Below are 23,358 nucleotides of genomic sequence, written 5' to 3' on the forward strand. Positions count from 1 at the left end.
GCTGTGGGCGCCCGAGTGGGGGGCCAGCACGGGGCCCAGGCTCAGCGGGCCCGCCAGGTTCTGGTTGGTGAGGATGGGGTTTGCGATGAGCTGTCCGCCCGCGTGGGGGGCCGCGGCCGCCAGGATCTGGCCGCCCACGTTGGTGGGCAGGGCCGACAGTGTCTGGGGCAGCTGGACGGCGGGCGCCCCCGGCAGCAGGAACTGGTTCTGGCCCGGCAGCATGTGCTGCGCGGGGATGACGATGCTGCTGCCCTGGTTCAGCAGGTGGACGCTCATGGGCTTGCTCAGGGCCCCGGGCGGCTGAGGCGCGGCCGCCCCCGTCGTGGTGGCGGGGGGCTGCTTGAAGACGTTGGCCTGCAGGGCCGGCGCGGGGCAGCCGGANCTGGCCCACCACCTGGATGGGCGCCAGGCCCAGCGTGGCCGCCGCGGCGCCCCCGGGGCTGCCATTGGGCAGGCCCTGGAGGCCCGGGATGGGCTGGAGGGTCACATTGCCCAGGCCCACGGGCTGGAGGAAGGGCTGGACGCTCAGGGCCTTGTTGACCACGTCCTGGGGCGGCACCAGGGCCTGGTGGGTCAGCACNAAGTCTAGGTCCACGCTGGGGGCCGGCTGCGTGGGCTCTGGGCTCAAGTGGTTGCCAGAAGCTTCTTGCACATGGAGCTGGAGGCCGGGGAGGGTGGGAAGGGAAGGGAAGAGCAGAGGTTAACGAGGGGCTGGCTCGGGCGGGGCTGAAGCGAAGGGCACTTGGTGCCGCACAATCAGACAGAGCGCTCCATCTGGAAGTGGCTGGACCCGGGCTGGAGTCCCAGCGTCTGCTGGGCTTCACGGGACAACCTGGGGCTCACTTTCTCGGGCCTCATTCCCATCTGTACACGTCAGTAGGATGGAATAAAAACTATTCTTTAAGGAGCCAGAAAGGCCCATAAAATTCCCATTTGCAATTCCCACACTCAGGAGCACTCCGCCAGATGCAAACGTCTTCCTGACTCTTTGGGTAGCGAAACCTGACCAAAACCGTTAAGGGGCTCCTGGGGAGAGCCAGAATTTGTCCACGAAATGTGACTCCTCTGGAGTCTGAGCCTGGAAAGGGGAGTGCGCATGTTGTGTGACGTTCCGCACCGCATTCCCGGAACCTGAAAGAATTCGGGGCTCTGAAACAGCCTGGCCCCAGAGCCTTCGGGGTGAAGACGCGGCTGTGTTAATTAAGGACAGCAGCCACTGTCGGGGGCCTTACTTGGTGCTGGCTGCGCGGAGTCTGACACGTCTTCAGTGCCTTCCACGCTGTCCCAGATTGCGAGCCAGGACACGCACGGCCGGTATAAGTATGAATATTGGAGCAAATGCTGCACAAGCAGTGGTTATGCTTATAGCATGTGATCCCCCCTGATCCTCGATCAGACGATGATCAAAACGCGGAGTGTGACAGATCTGGAGCTCCACCAGGCTGAGGGCTTGCAGTGGGTGCGCAAGAGGCATCGTCTAACGTTGTTATTATACCATCCATGTTGTCGTTGTTCGTAATGAGCTCAGTGAGGTGGGCACTCCCCCCCAACCCTCCTTTCCCAGATGGAGAGGGGGGCGCTTGGCAAAATGTGGGTCGTGATCAGCCTCCAACCCAGAACCAGACAGTCTGAGTTCTTGACCACTAAACGGCCACAACCAAATCTGACCGGTCATGACCTTCACTGCCATCACAGACAGAAGGCTTGAAGCCTGACCAGGGGCCACGTGGGCATTAAAAAAAAGGATGGTAGGGGCACCTGGGTAGCTTAGTCAGTTGAGCGCCTGACGCTTGATTTCGGCTCAGGTCGTGAGCTCGTGGTTCGTGGGATCGAGCCCCATGTCAGGCTCTGCGCTGACAGCACAGAGCCTCCTTGGGATTCTCTCTCTCCCTCTCTCTCTGTCCCTCCCCTACTCTCTCTCAATAAATAAATAAACAAACAAACAAAATAAACTTAAAAAGGATGGCAATGTGAATAATGATCGCAAAGTAAGAATCCAGGCTCATTGCTGTTCCTGGGTCTATAGAGTAATCACATGAGCATGATATTTATTTGTTGGGTTCTAGGTTAATCATTTATGTTATGAAAGATAAATTATTCAGAACGTATTATCACAGCTGTTGTGAGCACTAAGTAACAATGACTGGGAAGGGCTTGGCGGCATACAGTAAGTGTTCAGTAAGTGGCAGTTATGACAAGAGGGAAGAGGAAAGAGACAGGAGGGGGAGGGATGAGGAGAGGGGGCTTGGGGGGAGGAGGAAGGGAGAAGCAGTAGAAGAGGGAGAAGAGGAGATCAGCTGGCACCATCAGGCACACAGTAGGTGCTTAATTAATGTCCACTGCATTCCCTACTCTGGGCTTCGCCTATCACCCCTGCCTCCATTTTCCAGAAAGAGTAAGGTCTGCATCGGTCAATCTCCTTCCCCCGGGTCACACCCAACCACAGTGAAGCAGGGATGGGCCCCCAGGCCCCCAGCTTCTCAGAAATGTCCCCCGGGGAACCCCAGAGCTGGGATCTGCATCAGCTCCCCAGAACTGCTCTGTCCCAAGTGACCCATGAGGCCCCAAAGCCAGGGACCCAGGACCCTCACCTTCTTCCCGAGGAGCCCGTGGGCAGAGCCAGGGTCATCCTACCTGGCCTGGCCTCACCTCTGCCCCATGCTGCCTCACCCCTTGCCCTCCTCCAGGCAAAGTGCTTCAGGGCATGCACGAGACCCCCTTCCCTCCCGCCAGCCACCACCAGGGGCAGCCTGGGCTATGGCTGAGATCCTACCCCCTACGAGCCCCTGAGCCACTTACCCCAGGACCTTCATAGAAGGCACTTTGGGCCTCCCCGGGGTTATCCAGGAGGTCATCGCCATCCAGCTGCAACAAGACCCGCCCCACCCAAGGTCAAAGGTCAGATGGGCAGCGGACTGGCCCTGCTCTAGAACAAAAACCAATTTAAAGTCACACTGGACCAAAGGACAAAGATGGCACGTGGGGGTTAAGCATCATGGGAAGCTCCGCCTCTGGAAAATAGGTCCCAGAGAAAGGAGCTTGGTGGCGTGTTTAAAACCCAAGGTGTCCCCAGCACTGAGTACAAGGCTCTCCCAACATGCCAGCCTTGACCTCTAGACTCCTGCCTCCGTCCTCTGCCCTAGCTGAGCCCCGCCCTTCTTCTCTAGCACATCCTTCAGGACCGTCACATTGGCCACCTCCTCCCAACAGCCACCGTCCCTCCTGACTAAGTCACTCCTTTCTCTACACAGCCCAAAGCCCGGCGTGCCCCACCATCCCCCACCGTCTGGGCACCTGGCACCCATGCCCAGGCTGTCTCTGGGAGGACAGGGACCTGTCTGACCCCAAGGGGCCGCTCTAGCGCTTGATGTCCACGGAAGGGCCCATGGAATGTGTGTCCACAGCTGAGCCTCCCCGGTTTCTCTCCCCCTGGAGGTCTCTCCAGGGCCCCGGGTACCCGGCACAGCCAACGGGGCCCCCTGCCCTCATGGAATCCACCCCCTCAACTCCTAACCTCAGGAGTCACAACCCACTCAAATCCAGGAGGCATTCGGACACCCTCCTCCTCAACATCTACTCTACCAGTGGGTCTAGGCGGCTCTGCCTTCCAGACAGACCCCAAAGCCAGTGCCTGGCGCCCCCCGCCCCCCGCGCCCGCCCCCGGCCCCGGCCACAGCCCTCCCACTGCGTTTGCCCTCCCCCTGCGTTTGCCGCCGCGCCACAATTATCTGATGCTCCTCCTCCCAAGAAGTGGCGCTCCATCCCCCTCCCTGCGATTAAAAGCCTTAGTAACTTGCTTCTAATGAACACAGTGTGACGACAGTGACAGTGTGTGACTTTGGAGGGGAGATCCTAAGAGACCCTGAGCTTCCTCCTGGCCCCGTCCCTCAGGTCACTCCCTCCGGGGGAAGCCGCTACCATGTGCCGAGGAGTCAGGAGTCGAGCCCTCCAGCCACAGAAACGAGTCATTGTGGAAGCATTTCCGCCAGCCCCGGACAAGCCTTCAGATGACAGCGGCCCCGGCTGACATTCTGATGGCCACCTCAGGAGAGACCCCTTGCCCCCACGCCAGACGCACCCCGCTAAGCTGCAGCCCAAGTCCTGACCCTCAGGAACTGTGAGAGCGCTAACAAACTTCAAGTCACTAAGCGTCGGGATAAACACAGCCCCAGAGAACGGATGCGACCCCTCACAGCTTCTACTTCCTGCTTTGTTCCGGACCCTGCATGACCTGTGACTCTTGTCCACTCCAGTCCCCCCGTGAGGGCGGGGATTCGTCTTCTGCCGTGACCCCGGGGCCCAGCTCCCAGAAGGCACGAGGCACAGGTGCACAGACCCCAGGGGACAGGTCTCTCAGCCCCCTTGCCCCAGGGAGGCCCCTCCCTGCCCCGGCGCTCACCTTCTCGGATCCATGTAAGAAGTCATTGAGGGCCTGAGGGTCACTGAAAGACAGAAGGGGAGAGACACTGAGGAGGTGAAGGGAGGGGACACAGGGGCGGGGTGGAGAGGGCAGAGGGAGCCTGTTACTCACCAAATCACGTCCAGTAAGCACCTCCCGTCCTCATCATCCATCGCCACTGAACAGGGGGCAGGGGAGACAAGGTCAGACACCATGGCAGCACACCAGGACCCTCCCTTCAGGGAAGGCTCCCTGGGCCCAAGGTCTCTGGAAGGCCAGGTGTCTGTTCTCTTGAGGCTACAGGTGTGGGTGGGGGCGGGGAGCATCTTCCAGGAGCCCTCCCCCGCCACCAGAGACAGCTGCCTTTTCCTCCTCCCCGACCTCTGCCCCGGCATCTGATGCCCACGAGGATGACATCAAGCAAGGCTAAGTGAGCCCTGATGCCAAGGGCTTCACGCACACGTGACTCCCAAGAGGGGGGTCCTGCCATCCCCACCTGGCAGGAGAAAATGGGGACGCAGAGACTGTCATCCATCTCCCAGCCAGCAGGGGGCAGAGCCAGGCCCTGGAGCCAGAGTCCAGCCCTGGAGAACAGGGTGGGGCAGGGATCTGCCCTCCATGGGAACCGTCCTGAACCTCACTGAGGATGTGGTGACTGTCGTGGGTTCCCCTCCCCCCAAACACACACACACACACACACACACACACACACACCCTCACGTGCGCCCCCAGCTGGTTAAAGCCCCTCACCTCTGACAGCATTCTGCGACGGCCACCCCAACCACCACCCCAGCTCCCACGAGCCCCCAAATACTGTGGGATGTAAAGAGCCCTGGGAAGGGGCTCCTCACGTTTGGTTCAGGGTCGCCTGTGAAAACAATGCCCCAGAGACTCTGACAAAGGCAAGAAACCCTCCCAAGGTCCACGGGAAACACACGTCTGCACTTCATGGGCCCTGGGCTACCAAGCCCGGCCTGGAGCAGGGCCCACGAAGCTGGCAGAAACAGATTCCCAACACACGCCACGGACTCTGCGTTCCGGAGCTGGCCGTGGGGACCGCTGGGGAAGGGAGGTCCTTCCCCGGTGCTCCTGGCATTTGGCAGTGGTGACAACATGTTCTCTCCAGCTCCACACCCCAGCCCCACCAACGGCTTCCTTCTTCTGGGCCTATGAGCCCCGCCCTTCCCAACCAGCCCGGGGCAGGGGTGGGGAGGTGGGGAGAGCCCAGCCAGGGGACAGAAAGGTAGGATCTGCAAAGCATCCAGAGAAAAGGGGAAAGTGGGGAGATGGTCCCACCTTCAGCTGGCATGGAGGCAGGGGGATGGTCCAAATGACCTGGGGCAGGGGCGGTGGGGGAGGGCCCAAGGCCAGAGAGGGAGGGGCCAAGCCAGGCTCTGCCAAGAAGGAATGTTCCTTCCTAGTCCAGGGGTCAAGGTGGGCCCAGGGAGGGGGAATCGGGGACATGCGCCCCTCGAGGCACGGACTGGGACCCTCGGCCGGTTACCTGCGCTACAAACGAATCATGAAGGGAAGGAGGGGGTGTCCACTCCAGGTCTACGCGGGGCCCCCAGCTGGGGACTTGGGGAGTGTCCTTTCGGGGGCCAGCTGTGGAGAGAGAAGGAGAGGGAGGCTGTGAGTGAGAAAGCCAGTGACGGAAAGAGGTGTGGCGAGGAAGGAAAGGATCAAACCCAAGTTTAACAGCACGAGACACAACAGTGCGCGTTATCGTATAGGGGACGGGCGCAGAGTGTGGCGCCGGCCATACGGAGCCACCGCGCTACAAGCTGGAACTGACGCTATAATTTATCAACGCTTCGACCTAATAAAACAGCCGACTTTTGTTATCTGAGGCGCTTACATTCCGCACGGCGGCCACAAGTGTCCAGTTGTGGGTACGGCCCGCGTCCTCCAAGCCCCCTGCTCACATTTTCATCAGCCCGTCACGACACCACCTTAGTTTACTGGTACTTCGGTTTCAAGCCGCCCAACTTAACATAAGCTGTGGATTCGTTTACACCGAACTCATGGCCGACAGCGGTGTAACTCGTGCTGGAAGGAAGCCCGTCTAATGCACATATTTCCTCCGGAGCGCACATCACAGCCTGCCTGCACTTGGGGACCCTGGGTGGCACTTGGGGACTACACGGGGAGATTGCTTTTAACAGCAAAACTGCCAACAATGAGAAGGCAAAGCGTTGCCTCGTTCAACCTCAGCGGGAACACGTGCTTTGGGCCACTCAGATGTTTCACGTATCCCCGATTGACCAGGAGGGTGTCCGTCTGCCACTGGGTTTAAGTGTTCTGCCCAGAGGAACCCATTTCACCTTTCCTTTCTTTTTCTTTTAAATGTTTTCATTTATTTTTTTGGCGGGGGGTGGGGGGGAGTGGAGACACAGAATCTGAAGCAGTTTCCAGACTCCAAGTTGTCGACACAGAGCCCAACATGGGGCTTGAACCTACAAACTGTGAGATCGTGACCTGAGCTGAAGTTGGACACTTAGCTGAGCCACCNGGGGCGGGGCAGAGAATAAGCAGGAGAGGGGCAGAGAGAGAGAATCCCAAGCAGATTCCGCATCATCAGCACACAGCCCAACGCAGAGCTTGATCCCATAAACCGTGAGACCATGACCTAAGCCAAGATCAAGAGTCAGATGCTTGGGGTGCCTGGGTGGCTCAGTCAGTTAAGCGTCCGAATTCAGCTCAGGTCATGATCTCACAGTTCTGTGCTGACAACTCAGAGCCTGGAACCTTCTTCAGAATCTGTACCTCCCTCTCTCTCTGACCCTCCCCTGCTCACACTCTCTCTCTCTCTCTCTCTCTCAGAAATAAATAAAACATTAAAAAATTTTAAAGAAAAAAAGAGTCACATGCTTAACCCACTGAGCCACCCAGGCACCTCATGATGCAGGCACTTTTGTTTTTTAATTTTTTTAATGTTTATTTATTTTTGAGACAGAGACAGACACAGGGAGAGCAGGGAAGGGACAGAGAGGGAGACAGAGAATCTGAAGCTGACTCCAGGCTCTGAGCTGTCAGCACAGAGCCCGACGCGGGGCTCAAACCCACACATTGTGAGATCATGACCTGAGCCAAAATCGGATGCTTTAACCAACCAAGCCCCCCAGGTGCCCCTGGGGTGGGCACTTTTATTAGCCCCATTCCACAGAGGGGGAAACTGAGGCTCAGAGCAGTGAGCAATACGCCCAATAGCCCTGAACTGCTAAGGGGCCAGGCTGGGATGTGAGCTAAGCAGGCTAGCTCCGAGACCCTGCTCCTAACCACCGATCCTGCGGAGGTTCCTCTCACTGGCCTGGTTTTCTTTCAAAACCTGAAGCAACTATGGCAAAAATGTCAAGCTAACGATGACGAAGCCGAAGCTGGTGCCAGAGAGGCTTTGTTACCATCTCACGAATGCTTGGAATAGTTCAGATTCGAACAAGAACAAGCGATAGAGTGGCGTGGAAGAGAGAGAGGAATGGTTGCAGCCGGCCCTGGAAGAAAGATCTAGAAAGCATCTGTCACAAGGCCCAGCAACACCCGGCTTCCCTGTGGGTCTCTCCCTCCACCGTGCCAGAGCTTCGGGTGTGGTCCAGGCTCTGTAAACCTCGGGCTGGGAGCCCGGAGTTTCCTGATCAGGACTCTCCAAATGGGGTCCCTGACGTCGCGATGAAAATCACCGATCCCGTGAACCGCGAGATGGTGACTGGAGCTGAAGTGGGACACGTAACCGACTGAGCCGTCTGGCGCCCCTGGACACCCATGTTAGAGCCACGTGATTCACCAGAGCAGAAGCAACTCAGTGTCAAGTGGATGGAGAAGCAAGAAGGGGCATATGCTCACGACGGACTGTCGTTCAGGAAGGGAATTCTGATGCAGGCTTTGACACGGATGACCATTGGGGACCTCAGGCGAAGTGGAATGAGCCAGTGACAGAAAGGCCCGTACCGCATGATGCCACCTGTAGCCAGTGCAGAGCTGGGGTGCCGAACGGCGGCTGCTGGGGGCCGGGGAGTTTGTGCTTATCAGGGGCAGCACTTCAGTTCTGCAAGATGAAGACCTGTCGTGATGGATGGTGGTGACGCTTGCATAAGGGCGTGAATGTACCAAGTGTGCGCAGAACTGCACCCTTAAGAATGGCTAAGGGGGGGCAGGGGGCTGGCTCAGTCAGAAGATCATGCGATTCGTGATCTCAGGGTAGTGAGTTCAAGCCCCATGTTGGGTGTAGAAACTACTTAATAGATTTTTAAAAAGCGGGAAGGTAGTAAATTTTATGTTGTTTCTATTTTACCATGATAAAGAAAAGAAAATTAAGAAGAAAAAAAAAGGCAACTGGGGCACCTGAGTGGCTCAGTCGGTGAAGAGTCCGACTTCAGCTCAGGTCATGATCTCGCAGTTCTTGAGTTTGAGCCCCGCGTCAGGTTCTGTGCTGACAGCTCGGAGCCTGGGGCCTGCTTTGGATTCTGTGTCCCCCCCCGCCCCTCCCCTGCTCATGCTCTGTCTCAAAAATAAGTAAACATTAAAATAAATACATAAAAATAAAAAATGGGTAAGGTAGAAAATTTTGTTATGTGTATTTTACCATGATAAAAAAAAAAAAAGAAAATTAAAAAGAACCCAGACAATTGGGGCACCTGGTGGCTTAGTCCACTGAGTGTCTGACTCTTGATTTTCGCTCAGGTCATGATCTCATGAGCCTCACGTGGGGCTCTGAGCTGACAGCACGGAGCCCGCTTGGGATTCTCTCTCTTCTCTTTCTGCTCTTCTTCTGCTCTCTCTATCAAAATAAAAAAACTTAAAAAAAAAAAAGGACAATGAGGACTATCAAAGATTTTTGAAAATCTTTTTTTTTTTAATTTTAACTTTATTTTAGACAGAGAGAGAGTGGGGAAGAAGGGCAGAGAAAGAGAAAAAAATCTTTTTTTTTTTTTTTTAAATTTTCAAGAGATGAGACACAGAGTGAGTAGGGAAGGGGCAGAGAGAGAGGGAGACACAGAATCCGGAAGCAGGCTCCAGGCTCTGAGCTGTCAGTACAGAGCCCGATGTGGGACTCGAGACCACGAACCATGAGATCATAACCTGAGCCGAAGTCAGAGGCTCAACTGACTGAGTCACATAGGCCCCCTAGAAAGAGACGGAACCTTAAGCAGGCTCCACACTCAGCACGGAGACCAACACAGGGCTTGATCTCTCAACCCTGAGATCATGAGCTGAGCTGAAACCAAGAGTCAGACGCTCAGTCAACTAAACCACTCAGGCGCCCCTATCAAAGATTTTTTTTAGTTTACACTAAAAAGTTAAATGACATTTATTCTTAAAAAAAATTTTTTTTTAGAGAGAGGGAGAGACTGCACAAGTGGGGAGAGGGGCAGAGGGAGAGAGAGAATCCCAAGCAGGCTCCATGCTCGGCATGGAGCCCAATGTGGGACTCGATCCCACGACCCCAAGATCACGACCTGAGCCTAAATCAAGAGCTGGACGCTTAACTCACTGAGCCACCCAGGAGCCCCTAACGTTTCTTTTCCATCACGCTTGCCACTTTTCAAGTGCACAACAGTCCTGTGAAGGGCAGCAAAGATTGAGAACATTTCCATCATGGCAGCAAGCTCTCTACTGAACAGGGCTGGTCTGTGACAGTGGTGGAAGATGGAAATTGATCCAATTGGTATAAGGGTGTATGTGTCCACCTTTTGCCGTTCTCCCTACCCGGTGCACATTTGACATTTTCCACAACGAAAAATGTTTACCTAAAAGAAAATCCTTTAATACCAAATATCGTGTGTCTGTCCAACTGTTCGTCATGTTTCATTCCCTGTGGGATGTGTGTGTTTGCACAGGACAGAGCTTGATAAAATATTCCGGGAATGAATAAAGGAAGGTGCAGAGCAAGTTAGACAAACCCATTCGGTCGTTCAGAGCAGCCTGGTTAAAAGGGTACTTAAAAAGCACTCGTATGTGTCCAGCATGGGGATGCCCTCAGTACAGGGCACCCTAAGGAACAAAAGCACACCCAATCCTTGACCTTGGGCACACGTCTCCCCCCCAACACAAGCACACTCAAAAGCTTTTAAAAAAGCAACTGGAGGCCACCATTAGTGTGCAAAGTTGCCAACAAATGTTGTCCACACGGGAATGGATACACTGTGTCCCTTCAGAGCAGAAGCTCTAAGAGGTATGCTCTGGGGCGCCTGGGTGGCTCAGTCTGTTAAGCGTCCGACTTCAGTTCAGGTCATGATTTCACGGTTTGTGAGTTCAGGCCCTGTCGGGCTCTGTGTTGACACCCTGTCACCCGTAGAGCCTGCTTCAGATCCTCTGTACTCCTCTCCACTTGCGTTCCCCGCCCCCCTCCCAAAAAAGAGCTATCACACGGCTCCTCCAGAGTCCCATGACAAAGGGGACACACGGACGGAGCCACAGCCAACCCACGAAAGGCTGATGCACCGGTACGGGATGAGTCTTTGCCACCAAAAGTCCTGGAGACGTGGGGCTCACTTGTTACCCCCCCAAACCCGGCCGAGGCTGCCTGATGCACCTGGATGAGCCCACGCTGCCCACTGCTTCCCCGGGATCAGGTCTCGTGCCAACGGCATACCCACGGAACCCTCCGGGTCACCAGGAAGGCAGGAAGCAAAGGCTGGCTCGAGTTTTCACCGGCTCAGGACACCGGGACTCAACAGGGTCGGGACGCGTGCCCCCCGCCCTCCACTCCCTCCACGACTCTGGGGCCAAAATTCGCCCTCAGACCCCGTGATTCCGGAGTCCTCATTCTCAGTCACCGCCGAGCTACAAAGAGTAGGAAAAGCCAGGGCTGCAAAAACCACAGGCAGCGCAAGAGAAGAGCCGTGACGCAGAGGGGTCGAAGCGTCCTTCCAGAGCACCGCGAGTGCCTCCTGCTGGGGGACGCGAACCGGGCTCCGCCCCGTCATCAGGGGCTCTGCACGGGCCAGGCTGGCCGGCAGGACCCGCAATTCAAAGCCTCCGCTGGGCTCGGGAAACAGGCGCCTTCTNCAGGCCCCGCCCCTCCAGGCCCCTCCCCACCTGGGATATTGACAGAGAACGGAAGTGAAACTCTACGGAACCATACCCTTGGCCGCAGGGAGAGGCGATTCGGCAAAGCCAGGAGGGCAAGGGCGTCTTCCAGACACCGCTTCTTCCCCAGCCGCCGCCGTACTCACAGAAGCCCGGATCCTGCGCAGAGTAACACTTTCCAGCTCCAAGATGTAAACAAAGACTGTTTTGAGTCAGTCTTTTTCAAACGATGGGTCACGCCTCGGAGGGTTGTGAAATCAAATTAGCAGGTTGTGACCCAGAGATTTTTTTTTTTTTTTGAATGGTTGTAGAGTAAGATGGGATGGAACAGACTAGGAAATACTTAAATAGGCGTCAGGCGTGGGAAAGCGTTAGATATCCGTGTGTGAGGCTGCGTTCAATGAAGTCTGTCTGTATGTGGACATTACTTCCTACAGCGGGTTGTGGTCAAAACAGCTTTAAAGTAATTGGACTTAGGGGCGCCTGGGGGGCTCCGTCGGTTGAGTGTCCGAGTCTTGATTTCGGCTCTGGTCATGATCTCATGGTTCGTGGGATCGAGCTGCGCATCAGGCTCTGTGCTGACAGCGCCGAACCTGCTTGGGATTCTCTCTCCCTCTCTCTCTGCCCCTCCTCTTTCAACCCCTTTCTCTCTCTCTCTCTCAAAAGGATGAAAGAAACATTAAAATAAAATGAGACTGAACCAGTAGCACTCTTATCCTCTGTCCTATTCACTATCCTAGGCTTCTTTGTAGCTAGGGTAGCCACAGTCCCACAAACAGGAAAAGCCAAAGCATACAGATGGGTTCTGCTCAATGAGGCTTTTGGGGGAAGCCTGTGGGCTCTTTGGGGGAGAGTTCTTCCTCCAGAATATAAAGACAGAGCTCCTCTAGGGAGAAAAATCTTTTTGCTCCCCACTTCCGGCCTGGAAGACAGTTGAGTTGCCTGGAGCTGTTGCAGCCATTTTGCAGCAATGAGGCAACACACCCAAGGCAGGTAAGCCCACCTGCGGAGGACAGCTGTTGGGAGGACAGAAAAAGACTGGGTTCTTAACAGCTCCTCCTGGACCACCTGCTTCCAGACTCCATGATCCTTACAGCTCCAGCTGCCATTATGTTTCCCATTATCTGCAGCTAAACACAACCTCATCGTCTCGCTTGCATTTCTAGATATCTTTGCAATCCGTTTCAAGGACTCTCTCGGCCTTCCCTGGATCAAGGGCTGTACTCTGTGCATCACTGATTGAGATGGCTCAGCACAATGGGAAGAGGCCTGGCATAAAGGGGATCTGAAAAAAAGGGTTGCTGTGGTTGATTGCAAAAGTGGCCAGAAATTATTCTCCCCGGTCCCATATGCTTTGCAGCTCCTCCTAGCAAGAAAAGGGCTCTGTCACCCCACACCTTGAACTTGGACTGGCCTTTTGACTTGCACTGGCCAACAAAATAGAACAGAAGTGGTGGTGTGTCTTTCTGAGCCCAGGCACACTTCCACTCTCTGCCCAGCTGCCAGGGGAAGAAGCCTGGGCTAGCCCACCGTGCGGGTAAGAGTCACATGCCCGTCTCCTGCACTGTCCCAGCTCACACCTGGTCAGGCCGTAGACGCACCGCCACCTAGGTCACCTACACGTGACCACAGACACTGAGGCAAGACTAGAAGTACCTGGCTGTGCCCAGTCCAAATCCCTACCACTGGGAATATGGCTTTGTTTTTTGTTTTTGTTGTTGTTTTTATTTAAGCCACCTTAATGGAAGTCTGGCTACGCTGAGGACGCCATGCTGTGGGGAAGCGCTGCTCAGAAGTCTTATCATCAGGGTGCCTGGGGGGCTCAGTTGGTTAAGCGACCAACTCTCGACTTCGGCTCCGGTCACGATCACACAGTTCGGGAGTACCAGCCCTGTGTCAGGCTCTGCGCTGACAGCGCAGAGCATGCTTGAGATTCTGTCTCCCTCTCTCTCTGCCCCTCCTGCATGCTCACTCTCCCTCTCTCAACAATAAATAAATAAACTTTATAAAAACAACAAATGGTGGGGCGCCTGGGTGGCTTAGTCGGTTAAGCGTCCGACTTTCGCTTAGGTCATGATCTCGCGGTTCGTGGGTTCGAGCCCCGCGTCGGGCTCTGTGCTGACTGCCAGCTCAGAGCCTGGAGCCTATTTCAGAGTCTGTGTCTCCCTCTCTCTCTCTCCTAGAAATAAATAAAAATATTTTAAAAAAAGTAAAATAAAATAAAAACAACAAATGGAAGTCCTAGCATCAAAGTTACCCCAGCCAGGTGCCAAGCGCTGGTGGGAACAGGCCTCCAGTCTTCTCGGCCAAACCCCAGACGTTAGGGAGGGGAGACGGGCTGTATCAAATTCTGTGTCAATTGCACACCATGACTGTTCCTCTAAGCTGCTACTTTGTGGATAAGGTGTTAAATGGCAACAGTAACCAGAACAGCCTCTAACTTTGGGGGTTGGCTGTTAAGTAGCAGCAGCTAACAGATGCAGCCCTCACTAGAGACTGGGGACCAACCTTGACCTCACACCTCTGACTCCACCCAGGTCTTACCCATTCCACCTCCTCCTCTGCCCGCCCACTGTCCCCGCCCACATGTAGCCCTCACCATTTCTTTTCACCTAAACATCCATGCAGCCCGGGTTAACCTCTGCTTGCTCACAACCGGGCTGCACCCCTTGTGAAAATACTCAAGCACCTCCTTAGTGATCGGCAAATATATACGCTGCCTGAGCCCCTAGCACTGGCTGCTCAGGACCTCCTGAAACCGCCCTCTGGACCCCGGACCCAACAGCTACAGAGTAACACCCAGGCCAACAGGGAGCCCCCACGACCCCCTTCCCCACCATGCCGGGCACCACCTGATCCATGCTAATATTCTACTGCCTGTTACACATTTTAAACACAGTAAAACCTTGGTTTGCGAGCATAATTCATTCCGGAAACATGCTTGTCATCCAAAGCACTTGTGTCTCGAAGCGAATTTCAAGAACCATTGGCTCAGTTGCAACCAAGTGACACTGGATGGCACGCACCACTCGTATTGCAAGACGCCGCTTGTTTATCGAGTTGAAGTTTATTAGAAATCTTTGCTCGTCTTGCGAAACACTCGCGGTTGAGTTAACTGGCCACCCAAGGCTTCACCGCATTGTTGTGTCCATTCGTTCACTCATTCGCAGGTGTCATTCAGCACCTCCTCCTTTTTTTAAAATTAAAGTTTATGTTTGAGAGAGAGACAGTATGAGTGGGAGAGGGGCAGAGGGAGAGGGGGAGAGAGAGAATCCCAAGCAGGCTCCGCGCTGTCAGCGCAGAGCCTGACACGGGGCTCAAACCCCTAAAACCGTGAGCCAAAACCGAGAGTCAGACGCTTCACCGACTGAGCCACGGCGCTGACATACAGGAGGAGGCAATAACGGCTCGAGCCCACCAGTAAAAACATCAATCGAACTACACACAAATGACAATATAAAGCCTGGCTCCTACTGGCCAGGGTCCCTGGCCTCTTGCTCCTCTGTGCCAACTCCCTTCCTCACCGGCCACGAGCCTGACCTGCCCAAGCCCAAGGCTCACCCCTGCTTAGGGGCCTCTCTTAGACCGGTGTTTGGAAATCAACGATCCTTTGTAGTAGGCGCTACTATGCTCGTACCCATTTCACAGCGGAGGAAACTGAGGCAGACAGAAAGGTTAGGTAGCTTGCCCAAGGTCACAAGGTCAGCAGAATGGCAGAGCCGGGATTTGAACCCAGGCCCACGGGCTCCCAAGCCCACGGGAATGACATGATGGGCCCAGCCAGGCTAACTGCCTGCCCCCCGCCCCCATCCCAACCCCAGAGAGTAGGCTCCATGAAATGTGCTCACAGCTCCCCACCTCCCTCCAGTAACCCGCTCAGGCCTCCTTCCCCCTGATGCCGTCCTGAAGTGTAGAAAACTCAAGTTCACGCTTGGGTCTCACAGGCAAACGGAGTGACGGATCCCCACAGCAGACCTGACGTACTGCAACGTCGAGAAGCTGCCCTCTTACAATTTTTTCCAAGGCCGTCTGTAGCGCCCTGGACGGTGGCTCCCCCAAATGTAGTTAAGGATCTCGAGATGAGATCCTCCTCCATTACCTGGGTGAGCCCTAAATCCAATGACCAGAGATCTTCTAACAGACAAAAGGTAAGACATAGGGGCTGGAAATGCAAAACAAGTATTCTTCCCTAGAGCTTTCAGAAGACACGACTCCGAGCGCCCTGGTGGCCCTGCCAACACCTTGACTTTGGACTTGTGGCCTCCAGAACTGTGAGGGAATACATTTCTGTTACTTCAAGCCACCAGGTTTGCGGGATTTGTCAGCACAGCCACAGGAAAACTAATATAGCACGTACATTCACAAGATAGATGCGTGTGATCCACACTGGGTATACAATGTATATACACAACCCACCATGTACGGTTGTGCAGGTTGTTCACTGCACAAAGAAATGGAAGGCATGCGGGAAGGTGGGGCCTCAAATCCAGCCGAGGCTCTGCTCATGCCAGTGAGGCCCAGAGAAGGGCAACATCCATCTGGAGAAAGGACTGCCTTCTAATTCACACAAAGGAGACTAGGGGACTGTGCCTGTGCCCTCTTACAGGAGGCAACTCCTTCAATTCCACTGGAAGGCCCAGTAAGCGCTAGCTCGGCCCCACTGGCATGCTGTGTCTATTTCAAAGCCAAAAAAGGAGACCGGGGGAAAAAATGTTGGTTCCTTGCCCACTTCCACCCCTTTGGGGAAGAGAGAGAGAAAAGCAACTTGAAGAGCAGTGAAAATCGACACCATCTTTATTTTCAGCGACCTTCAGCGTTCTAAAGTCACGGAATTAGTTGAACAACATAAAAGCGTGCCCTATAAAGCCTGGATTGATCATAAAGCGACTGGTGTCTAGTTCCTAAAAGCCCATTATACAGGCAGTGACACGCTCTAATGTGCAGTATTCCGCCCCCCGCGTTCTGCCGCTCACCGCCATTCTAAACACAGCTATAAAGCTGCAGGCTTGACACGAAAATCACTTACCTCGAAAGATTTCACACTTTTTCTTAACGCTGGGTTATAAAACACAGAGGAAACTCCAAGAAGGAGTGAAAGTGGCAGAGGGGTGGGAGCGAGAAACAGAAGGAGTAATTACGTTCTCCGGACACGGCCTCCCGCAGCATCGGGCTTCAAGGGCAGGACCGAGGGGAGCAAAGAGAACAGCACGTGATTCCACCGCTGTCCCCCAACTTGAACGTGGACCACAGCACAATCACCTGAAGGGCTTTTAGAGGAAGGGCTGGATTTCACAGTCAGAAGGTCTGGGGTGGGGCCTGGGAATGTGCATTTCCAATAAAGTCCCAGGTGAGGTGGATACTGCCGGCCCAGGGACCAGGCTTCGAGAACCGCCGCTCTAGGGGCTTCCGTCTAGGAGTTTGCCTTCTGGGGCTTTCGCTCTCAGACTGAGCACAAACTACCCGTTCCTACCCAGTGATAAGGTCAACAGGGCTCAAGAAGTTGCCCATTATCCGAAGCTACTCCCAGCCTGACTTCTTGGTCAACATAACCTGCATTTGGTTTCATTCAACAATGTACCCATCCAACAGGATGAGTCACAAGGAGTGTAGGCTTTGCCCCTGGTCAGAAACTTCCTCCCTCAGCTTCCTTTGCAGTTAAATTGTGGGCCCGGGAAAGATTTTTACAGTTGGTTAAAAAGAGCTCTACACGAGAAAGATTAAGAACCTTTTTGCCCCCGCTCCTTGTTCCTGCTTGAAAAACTGGTGTGAAGCATGACAATGGCCGGCGCTGCAGCAGCTATTTTGTCCACCCGAGGGGGGAAGTCAAAAGAATCAGAACCCAGTGGCCTGGCAATACTGAGTTACCCCAAAGCCCTGGAATGGCCTTCTATTAGACATCTTGCTCCAGAAGGAGATGAAAAGCCTGGGTAAACTTAAGTGAAACACAGACCTAGTCTATGACCCCGCCATTCCACTCAAAGTGAAAAATAATGTGGACAAAAATACTTTGGCAAAGATTTTCACAGCAGCCTTATTCGCAGAAGCCCCAAACTGGGACTTGCACTCTCTCTCTCTCAGAAGTAAATAAACATTCAAAAAATATATAAATAATGAAAAAAATAAAAGGGAACACGCTACCAATTCTTGCAGCAACACGGATGAGTTTCAAAGGCGTCAGGGTGGGCAAAGGAAGCCAGACACAGAAGGCTACCTGCTCCTGTGTGAGCTCCCTTATGTAAAATTCTAGAGCAAGTGAAACCAGTGCGAAGAAATCAGAGGTGTGGTTGCCTCAAGGGGGCAGGCAGAGGGACAGAGGGAGGGGAATCTTCTTTTTTTTTTTTTTTTAATGTTTATTTTTGAGAGAGAAAGAGAGAGAGAGACATGAGCGGGGGAGGGGTAGAGAGAGGAAACAATCTGAAGCAGGCTCCAGGCTCTGAGCTGTCAGCACAGGGCCTGATGTAGGGTTTGAACTCACAGATCACGAGATCCTGACCTGAGCTGAAGTTGGACACTTAACCGACTGAGCCCCCCAGGAGCCCTTAGGAGGGGAATCTTCTGGATCTGGGTAATGGTTACACAGGTAATGTTTGTCAAAATCCATCAGGCTGCGTGTCCTTCAGATTCTGTAAAGTTACTATGATCACTGAACTAGGGAATCTTGAACTTCCGCTCCTGGGGGGCGGGGGGGGGCACAGGATTAGGTCCCCGTGAGCCTTGGGTCACATTTTCATCACCGATCAACACATAACTTTGTTTTATGTGTGTTTCTGTTTTTTTTTTTTTAATTTTTTTATTTTAATATTTTTTATTTATTTCTAGGGGAGAGAGAGAGAGAGAGACAGCGTGAGCAGGGGAGGGTCAGAGAGAGAGGGAGACACGGACTGAAACAGGCTCCAGGCTCTGAGCTGGCAGCACAGGGCCTGATGTAGGGTTTGAACTCACAGATCACGAGATCCTGACCTGAGCTGAAGTTGGACACTTAACCGACTAAGCCACCCAGGCGCCCCTGTGTGTTTCTGTTTAAACACACCGTACATAATGTATACTGCTGATTCGTTGACCACGAACTCAGCCAACGGCGCTGAGTCCCATCCGAAAGAAGTTCATCCTGCGTGTGTAACCAGCTTTCTTGCTCTTGGGAGCCTGGACAGCCCTGTAGCACTACTAGCCTCGGGGGCATTTTTAAACAGTGACATCACCACCGACAAGCACACAGATGTGAAAAACATGGCCCTAAATATGACGCCAGGAAAAGGGTCCTTGTTTGTGGTATGGGAGCCGCAACCAGATGGCAGAGCATTCGCTTTTTCCATCTCGGCTAGGAATGGGCACAGAGAGACTCAAATTCCACTCGCCCCTTCCCCCCACCCCTGCAACGCTCTGTGCGTGTCTGCAAATGACCCAGACAGCGCGGGGACAATTGATTTTGGGGTTCCAAGGATCCCCTTGCTTTGGGTTAGCAAGTAGATGAACTCACCAGGATGGCACTTGTAAATAATGAGGAAGGACCGTGTTATAACACTTTTACTCTTTATTCGGCAGTTTCGCTCATGGGAATTTCACTTATGTACCAACTTTGCGTAAGTATCTTAGAGATAACAACCTGACTCCTGCAAGGTTGTACATGTGGGGGTGACTTCTGTTTGTAACAGCAAGATATTGGAAACAATCGACTGGCCATCACTAGAAAATAGGTTGAGCAAGTTACGCCCTATCTAAACAGGGGAAGACATTTGTTTTAATTTTTTAAATGTTTTTTTAAATTTATTTTTGAGAGAGAAAGTGAGCAGGGGACGCGCAGACAAAGAAGGGGACGCAAGATTCAGAGAGGGCTCTATGCAGACATGAGCAAACCTGATGCAGGGCTCAAACCCACGAACCGCGAGATCATGACCGGAGCTGAAGTTGGACACTTAACCGCCATCCAGGCACCTCCCTTCCCCCGTTTCTTAATAACCCCCGTCCTTTTCTGGGTTTTACAACCAGCACTGTCCCCTAAACCTGCCCGTGAGCACTGCCTGGAGGGCTGCGGGGGAGTCGCTGACTGCCTTCCTGCTTCCTCTCCGGTTCCCCACTCAGTGGCCAAAAACGATTCCGTTTTATTTAAGGTTGTGTCGTTCCCAGCAGCGCTGGGGAGTCAGTAGCGAGGCCAAGAGGCATCCCTGCTCTCTCGGAAGTAACGTGCTGCTGGCAGGGGTAAACCGGGACACAGAACATTCTGCAGAGTGCACAATGGTCAGAGCAGAGGCGAAAGGTGGCGAGGGTAGGGGGTGGGGATGGAGGGTGGGGGATGCATTTTTAGCTGAAGTGGTCAGGACGGGCTCACGGACGAGAGGAGTTTGAGCAGACGTGCAGGAGATAAGAATAGGAGCGCCAGGAGCGCCGTGGATACATGGGGAAAGGCATTCGATGCAGGAGGCACAGCAGATGCAAAGGCCCTGCGGTGGAAACATGCTGGAGGTGCTTGAGCGACAGCAAGGAGGTAAAGAGGGGTCAAAGAGGCAAGGTCAGGGGCCAGGTGATGCGGATCTGGGAGGCTGAGACAAGGTTCTGGGCTTTTTTCTAAAGGAGCTCAAGAGATAGGAGGGATCTTGGGGCGCCTGGGTGGCTTAGTCGGTTAAGCGTCCGACTTTCGCTTAGGTCATGATCTCGCGGTTCATGGGTTCGAGCCCCGTGTCGGGCTCTGTGCTGACTGCCAGCTCAGAGCCTGGAGCCTGTTTCAGAGTCTGTGTTTCAGAGTCTGTGTCTCCCTCTCTCTGACCCTCCCCTGCTCACTCTGTCTCTCTCTCTCTCTCTCTCCTAGAAATAAATAAAAATATTTAAAAAAAAAAAAAGAGAGATGGGAGGGATCTCAACAGAGTGGGCTGTGATCTGACGGGTTTCCAGAGGATCCTTCTGGCTGCTGAGTGGAAAACGGATTGCAGGAGGCGAGGACAGGGGCAGGGAGCCCAAAGGGGAGGTGCCAGTGGCGGGGGAAGAAGGGAAAAGTGCTTGGATTCTGGTATGACGGTGGAGCGGCCGAGTCTACAGATGGACTGCCCAGGAGGCGGAAGGGAAAGAGGGGGATCAAGGGCCCCTCAGAACCTGAGAGGGGCGGGAGGGCACAGCCACTAACAGAGGGCAGAGGGCCAGATGTGCAAACACACCGTTATCCCAGCTCTCTTCCTTGCTCTAGCACCTTCTACAGTGAAGGCATTTCCTCCTCTAAGGTGTTCGGATGGTCCCCAAGCTGCTGATGCCCGGATTCACACACCCTACCCAGGGCAAGGCAGGGAGGGCTGCTCGGAGCCTCGAAGAAACAGAACGGGCTGGCGAAGGGCACTGAGGCCAGAGATGGGCAACACCTCCTCTCCCAGAAATGCCCTCCGTATCTTGTTTCAGAATCCGTCCTCACCCCCCAAATCTACACCGTTTCCAAGTTTATATCTGACTTCAAATCCATAAACTATCTTGGGGTATATGGTGTGAGGCAGGGATCCCAGTTCACCTCTTTCCATACGGATGGCTTTTTTTTTCCTTTTGCATCAGTTCCCCTTACGAAGTCTCCTTTCCCCACAGGTCTGACTGGTGGCCGCCACAGCCACATACTAAATGCACGTCCATCCACGCCTGCCTCTCGTCCTGGGCTCTCTGTTTTGCTCCGTCGCTGGAGCGTCGATTTCTATTTTAGTCCCTGACCTCAGAGATCAAACAGATTCAGCTGGACTGGCCATCAATATACAGACTAACGCTGGGCGAAGGTGATGGGCAACCTGGGAAGTGAGGTGTCTTGGGGGCAGGCTCGGGATTCCCAAAGCAGAAAGCATGACATTCCCAAGTAAGTTGACTTACACATTAATACTGTCGACTTTTAACTAATCCTCGTACGTGTGACAGAGGAGTTAAAAAGGGGCTCAAAAAGAAAGCGAAAGCTTAAAAATAAAGTACAGACACAAAAGCTCACATATCGTATGTTTCCATTTATACTAAATGAGACAGAGGTGATGGTCCCATTTATGTGTATGTATGTACTGGATAACGAACGCATGACTGTTAGGAACATGGACTTTGGCAGCGGGGGGTGGGGGTGGGGCAGGGGGCGCTTGGATGGCTCAGTTGGTTAAGCGTCTGACACCTGATCTCGGCTCAGGTCACGATCTTGAAGTTTGTGAGGTCGAGCCCCATGCTGATAGCATGGAGCCTGCTTGGGATTCTCTGTCTCCCTCTCTCACTCGCTCTCTCTCAAAATAAATAAAAATAAACTGTAAAAAAAAATTTAAAAAGGGGGCACGAACTTTGGAACCAGCCCTTGTGTGTTCAAATCTCACCTCTGCCACTTAAGCGATGTGTTCCCCCGGGGCCGTCACTACAACCTCCTTCTGCCTCAGTTTCCTTCTCTGTAAAATTGGATCACAAGCTGTGTCCACTCCATGGAGTTTTGTAGAGTTTTGAGCATTGAAATGAGCTGATACACGCAAATATGTCTACATTTAGTCACATGCTTACCATTTTTATAGCCAGGACTATAGAATCAGAAATATTGTGTCCTCAGCCACAGGACCAAGGTCAACATCACCAGTAATAAGTCAAGTTGACCGTACGTACCCTTAATACGACATGGCGAGAAGGGCACTTTACTGCTGTAGTCTCCCTTTCCTGAACCCTAAGTGCCAGTCTAGTCGTGAGAAAAACAGCAGACAAACAAACCCTGAGTGAGGCACATTCTCCAAAACACTTGGCTCAGGTCATGATCTCATGGCTCCAAGGCTCGTGAGTTCGAGCCCCACGTCGGGCTCTGTGCTGACAGCTCAGAGCCTGGAGCCTGCTTCGGATTCTGTGTCTCCCCCTCTCTCTGCCCCTCCCTTGCTCGCGTTCTGTCTGTCTCTCTCTCAAAAATAAACATTAAAAAAAATTTTTTTAAATGTAAGGAAAGTCTGAGAAACTATCACAGCCAACAGAAGCCTAAGAAGACATCGTGCATGCAATGAAGTTTCCTGGACAGGATCCTAGACAGAAAGCGGATGTTAGGGGAAAACTAGGGAAATCTGAATAAATTCTGTAGGCAGCGCAGCGTGTCCGTCTCTTGGTTGTGCAAATATCCCGTGGTAACGGAAGATGTGAACATCAGGGAAAACCAGGTGTGGGGTATATGAAAACTCTGTACCATTTTTGCAACTTTTCTGCAAATCTAAAATTCTTCTAAACTAAAAAGTTTAGGGGCACCTGGGTGGCTCAGTCAGTTAAGCGTCCGACTTCGGCTCAGGTCATGATCTCACCGTTCGTGGGTTCGAACCCTGCNTTAAAAAAAAAAAAAACATTAAAAAATAAATAAATAAAACATTAAACATTAAAAAAATAAAGAAAATAGAAAGTTCATTATAAAAACAAAAAAACTCAACAGACTGCAGTGAACCGAGGAATGCTGGAGATGCAGCTCTGGGCGCCTGCCTGATCCGGCCCTCGGCGGGTCTGCTTGGAGGCGCAGGCACATCGGGATCTGCCTGCCCCATGGAGATCCACAGCGAGGCCNGTCCCCTGTGTCCCCCTGACCCCGCCCTTGCCCTCCTGCAACCTCGTCCCCACACGGCAGCTAAAGGGATCATGTCGGAACCCAGCCGGCCTGCGTCCCGCCTCAGCTCAGAGCCTCCTGTGGCTCCTGCCTCAGTCAGTAAAAGCCCAAGACCCAGCCCAGCAGGCCCTGCACCATCTGCCCCCTGCCCCCCACTTCCTCGCTGTCATCGTCTCCCACCCTCTGTCCCTCATCCACTCCCCTCTGGCCACACCAGCCTCAATTCTGCTCTAACACACCAGGCACAAGCCCCTCCCCCCCCCCAGGACCTTTGCACGAGCTGCCCCCTGTCCGGTTTGCCTCTGCCCTTACCTCNTTCCCATCAGACATGCCGCAAATGTGATTTATCTTATCTACTGCCCGTCTCTGCCAGGAGGAGGTGAGC

General features: G+C 53.6%; 1 protein-coding gene and 1 long non-coding RNA gene across 2 annotated transcripts in view; one reads left to right on the top strand and one right to left on the bottom strand.

Moving 5' to 3' along the window:
• The window catches only part of BICRA (BRD4 interacting chromatin remodeling complex associated protein), a 27,244-nt gene extending 15,580 nt beyond the window's left edge, over positions 1 to 11,664 (bottom strand). The window contains 7 exon segments of the mRNA XM_077747180.1: positions 3 to 381; positions 383 to 658; positions 2,800 to 2,865; positions 4,400 to 4,442; positions 4,532 to 4,577; positions 5,904 to 6,004; positions 11,481 to 11,664. Coding sequence (XP_077603306.1) covers positions 3 to 381; positions 383 to 658; positions 2,800 to 2,865; positions 4,400 to 4,442; positions 4,532 to 4,572 — 805 coding nt within the window. The 5' untranslated portion in view covers positions 4,573 to 4,577; positions 5,904 to 6,004; positions 11,481 to 11,664.
• Positions 11,665 to 19,151: 7,487 nt separating this feature from the next.
• On the top strand, positions 19,152 to 21,367 carry LOC144217665 (uncharacterized). The gene is made up of 2 exons (XR_013330929.1): positions 19,152 to 19,907; positions 20,984 to 21,367. It is a non-coding gene; the product is annotated as an uncharacterized LOC144217665 (long non-coding RNA).
• The last annotated feature ends 1,991 nt before the right edge of the window (positions 21,368 to 23,358 follow it).

The sequence above is a fragment of the Crocuta crocuta genome, unplaced genomic scaffold, assembly GCF_008692635.1.
Source record: "Crocuta crocuta isolate KB4526 unplaced genomic scaffold, BGI_CrCroc_1.0 scaffold334, whole genome shotgun sequence".
NCBI lineage: Eukaryota > Metazoa > Chordata > Mammalia > Carnivora > Hyaenidae > Crocuta > Crocuta crocuta.